The sequence below is a fragment of the Papio anubis genome, chromosome 11 (assembly GCF_008728515.1).
Source record: "Papio anubis isolate 15944 chromosome 11, Panubis1.0, whole genome shotgun sequence".
In the NCBI taxonomy this organism is placed as follows: domain Eukaryota; kingdom Metazoa; phylum Chordata; class Mammalia; order Primates; family Cercopithecidae; genus Papio; species Papio anubis.
The window spans coordinates 103890966-103896034 of NC_044986.1; the positions used below are offsets into that span (position 1 = coordinate 103890966).

The following is a 5069-nucleotide window of genomic DNA, read 5'->3' on the forward strand; positions in this document are numbered from 1 at the left end:
TTAATTTGATGTTTTAAAGGTTGACGTTACAATATTACTGATCTTGATGATTGAGTTTAAATTTAAGGAACCCTTAAATTTTGTGCTCGAAATCAGTGGTTGACTCGTCTCTCTGTTGGCATAGCTCTGGTGTTCACAGTTTACAGGGGAAAGGATTTTAATGCAGCTGCACATTTATTGCAAAAGCAAGAAAAATCAAAATTATGTTGTGTAATTGAGGAGATTTGGAAATTACTAGACTAAAAAACTGAATATTACTAAGAAGTAAATGAAATACAGAAGTCACAATACATTAATAAATATTATTTTAAAAATATTTTGTATTATTGCCATTCTCTGTATTTTTTTAATGCAATACAAAATTGTGTGAAAATCACAATCACCCACAATATCCCGCCCAAGAAAGAACCCACAGACCAGCAGCTCACAAGACAATACAATGGATGGGAGCAGCTTCCATTACTTTCAAGGGAGATTTGAGCTCTCTGGGAAGAGCAGACAGTATCCAGCAGATGCATTGGAGCCCCAACCTGGCATTGGAGATGTCAAGGACATTGAAAAAGCAAGAAAGTCTATGCTAGACCCAGCACACAGATCTCATTTTCACCTTACAACCCCAAGCTTAGTATTTTTGTGTTTTATATTCGATGGATTACGCAAGGCACTACTCAGTGTTGGTGTGAGCAAAAGGTCTAATATTGTGATTGGGAATGAGAACAAGGAAACAGATACTCTTTATGCTAGCAAATTCGAAGATGTTATGCCTAACTTCACTGCCCTTGAGATGTCATCAATTCTCCGTCACTGCTGTGATCTTCTGATAGGCGTTGCTGCTGGATCGAGTGACCCGATATGCACCAACAGCCTCCAAGTACAGAGACAATTCAAGGCAATGATGATATCCATTGGAAGACATTTGCATGGTAAAAGTGCTGATTTATTAATTAACTATAATGCAGGGCCAGCTATATATTGGATCAACTCAAGACCATGGGTTGGAGGATTAATGTTCACATTTCTATTCAGAGAATTTGAATCCCTGCATGTGAGCTACTTGATCAAGTTAAAGTAGTTGCCAGCAAAGCACAGATGACGACCTACTACACTGTGGGAATGTTCCTGGATCAGTGCATGGATGGTTCCATTGCTTTACCTGCTGTTGTGTCTGAGATTCCAGTTTTTGAGCAGAAGAAAGCACTGGTTAAAAGGGCACTTGGAGATTTCTTTGAATTTGGGGGTGTACTTCGCCACCCTGTTATTGGGGAGCTATCACCACGAATGTTCCCAAACCTAGCAACAGCAGCAAACTACTGGGCCAAAAGAAGGAATCCCACATTTTCTGGATTTGAAGCCCTTGACTTTATACCAGGATCAACTATTACACTCCCTCTAGTTTGAATGACATCTGCTCGGAAAATCTCCAGAGGAAGTGACATGGATCCATATACACTTAACATCCTTCGCGGGTACGGGAGTTCGGGATTTGACTAACAAATACGTGAACTAATCCTTGTATTTACATATAAAAAGAAATTATGTGAAAATCACATTCTAAAATTATCTATTGTTTTCAATCTTGGTCTGATATGTCTCTGACATCTATTGTAACTTCTCTATAATCTTTTATTTACTTCTTTAAAAGAATCCATCCAATATTCTCTGGCCACTGAAAGATGTGATCTCCAAAGTCTTTTTAAGTACTGGAGGCTAAGAATATGCTTTGACATGTGGTAGAATTTTGAAATAATTGAAATGTTTTCTGTAGTCACATGCGTTTTTAAATTTTATTCTTTATAGATAAGGCCCAGATCGTTTTTAAGATTATTGTATTTCTTCTCTAATTTGTCTTGATGATTTTTTATAATTATGTTGAAATAAATCTGATGCATTATTTATCCTAGCACAATTTTTTGTTATAGTTCTGGTGTTCTCCTGTACCTCTGTTCATTTCAGGAGATCTCTTTTATGGAATGAGTTATTATCTTTTCTTAAATCAAAATGTAATCATTAAGTCAGTGCAAGGATCTGGCTATTTTAATGGATCTTGTAGTGTAGTCATATCTGAGCATTTACATATTGAAATACATGGTGTGAATTATTTTCCTTTTAGTTCTCTGTTAAACTGTTGAGATGCTATTTTCATTTCTAAAACATTGTTTATGTAGTTAGATTATATCACCCAGGAATTTCATTCCCAAATATGTAATGGATTATGTTTCCAAAGGTGGCCATAGCAATATCTCCCATTCCACATCTATTTTCTTTCTGCAGACCAAGCCAGGTGTGCGGTGGCGCGATCTCTGCTCACTGCAACTTCCGCCTCCCAGGCTCAAGCGATTCTCGCGCTTCAGTCTCCCAAAAAGCTGGGACTACAGACGCACGCCCAGCTAATTTTTTGTATTGCCCAGGTTGGTCTCGAACTCCTCGGCCTCCTAAAGTGCTGGGATTACAGGTGTGATCCACCGCGCCCGCCCCACATGTACATCGAATATAACCGCCATTTCAACATCAAGAGGTGGGATCTGTTTTCCCTTTCCTTGAATGTGGGCTGGTCCTGTGACCTGTTTTGGCAATAGAATGCAGTGAAATAATGTTGTGTCAGTTTGGGGCTTGGCCTTAAGAGGCTTGCAGCTTCCACCTTTGCTTCCAGGAATGCTCTTTCTTTGAACCTTGCTGCCATGCTACCAGGAAGCCCGAGAAGCCACATGAGAGGTTGACCTGAAGAAAAGGGTGGTCCTAGGCCAGCAGCCCCAGCTGAGCTCTGGATTAGCAGCCAGTGCCAGCTCAGTTATGTGAGTGAGGCCACTTTGACTTCTTAGGGGCCCAGAGCCCCAGCTGCTGTTACTTTGTCAAGCAGAACTGCCCAGTCAACCCACAGAATCATGAGAAGTCATATATTGCTGTTTAGGATGGTTTATTTCACTCGGTAGATAAAATAGGCTATCAAAGGGAGTCATTACAGCATAATCCTTATAAAAAAGAGTTGTTAAATCAGACATTGTTGAGAACCACTGTCACAGACAGTAAACACGTTCCCCTTATGACTTTTAAAAGATTCAACAACTTGCCAAGATTTTCTTTCCCTAACAATAGATGACTTGGATTAAAAACCAGTCAGTTCCCAGATTTAAAAAGACAACCAATAAGGCAGAAACTTGCTACATCAATTTCTGAATTTTTATTATTCTCTCTCATTTTAAGAGGGAAATTCATTATTTTCTATTGGAGGGTAAAAAACGTGGCTAGAGTTAGCTGTGAGACAGTGGTTGCCATCGTATGAGTCAAAAACTGGTGAAATTTCTCCAACTCTATGCTTACCAATTATTGTGTGCTAATTCTCAAATGTATACAGATGTCGTTATGATTAGAAAAATACAAATTCACTCAAAAGCACCACTAATTTTATAGTTTCTTTTTTGGTCATTATATAATTTTCAGTTGTGGAGGGATCTGAACATTAAAACAGAGTTCTCATACTTGAAATATTGGGAAACCCACTGCTGGAGGTCCCTAAATCCAGCCGCTAATGGATTTGTAGCTGCTAGTATTCCTTCAGATGAATCACTGTCTTCTCTCTATTTGGTTTCTGGATCTTGAAATCATTTGGTTTCTCACAGTAAACTGAACAGTGGACTAGGAAAAGAAATTCCATAGAAAAGTTAGATTAGAACTTTTAGTGGCATTTTGTAGGGCAACATAGACTTTCATTAACCATCATGAAGGAATTGCCTCATGGAGCCATTTTTAGAAAGCACAGACTTTTGTCTGTGGTTTCTGGGTTGGTGGAGGTCACTGTGTTGGTGGAGATACAAGTAACTGGGAGTAAATGGAAAAGCTAGTGGTTGTACACGAATGAATAAAAATTCATAGTAATTTATGGTATTTGAATTGAATGCTGTACACAAATAAGGATATATTCTGGAAGTCCTAAGTCAGGAAATGATGTTTATTGAATCTGAACATACCTTTAAGTATTTTAAATAACCTTTTAAACATTTTATGCTTCATATTTTTCAAAGAATTTTCCTGACTGTTATCTACCTCACGAGTGTCTTGAGGATCTACTGAGATATTATTCTCCCCACTTATAGACCAGGAGGCTGAGGGCACAAAGAGGTGAAGTTATTTGGCAACAGTCCAAGGTGAATTGCAGATCCCGGAGAGCGGCTCAAGTCTGTGAGCCCTCATTTAGTACTTTTAGAGTAAATGTGATCTTTAAGATCAAAGATTTATAAAACGCCTGTTCTTATCAAGCACGGACACTATATCTACCAACCCTGATGGAGATTAGCTTGATGTCATTAGCCAGGGAGAACTTGCTCCAATACCAGAGAGTGGGTGGGGGAGGGGGACACACACACATGAAACAAAGTGAAAGCATCACTATATTCACTTGCATATTAAAGTGATTTCATATACTTATTGTTCTTCTTTGTTACAGGTGATTGACATTTTCTTATAATCGAATAGAGTGAATGAATAAAAATGTCTTTAGAGATCTATTACTGCTATCGTCATTAATCCGTAATATACAATTTAAGCAAAGTGTGCTTACTGTGTAATTCATTTTAAAGGCAATTCCTGTAGCTTTCCTCTCAACTAGTCTGCCATCACCAAGCATCTAGGTGGACCCTAGAACTACCAATGTTGACCTTCAATTGAGTATTTGATGCATTTTAAATAGTTTTTACCCATAATTTAAACATAGACCAACATAGAAGTTTAACAGTGTAAGAGAAAGACTGAGGTTTAAAATAACTATGTTGAGATTCTCTGGTGTAAAAAAACTGGAGGACTGTTTTGAGTTAATTTGCATAAATATTGGCAGAAACTTTAGCTATCATTGATCAGCAGGTGTTTGCATTTTTAAAATCTTATAAATGTTGGCGTTCAATGCAAATCCTTTAAGTTTTAAATTTTGCTAACCAAGATTTAACAGTAGGGAGAGGAGAAGGAGGAAGTAAAGAAAAACTGCTGTCCATTTTCATCACTCTTTCATAAAAGGTGGGACTCAATTTCACAATAGAGGACGGTTGTTTAAATTGAGAAAAGTTGGCTTCATGGACAGC

General features: G+C 38.0%; 1 protein-coding gene across 1 annotated transcript; it reads left to right on the plus strand.

The window, feature by feature from the left end:
- Positions 1-370: 370 nt before the first annotated feature.
- On the plus strand, positions 371-1895 carry EBLN1 (endogenous Bornavirus like nucleoprotein 1; the record flags this gene model as incomplete). The annotated part of the gene is given in 2 exon segments (XM_003919604.5): positions 371-1034; positions 1037-1895. Coding segments are annotated over 2 exon segments (1119 nt in total), but the record flags the coding sequence as incomplete, so codon positions are not given.
- Between the last annotated feature and the right edge of the window lie 3174 nt (positions 1896-5069).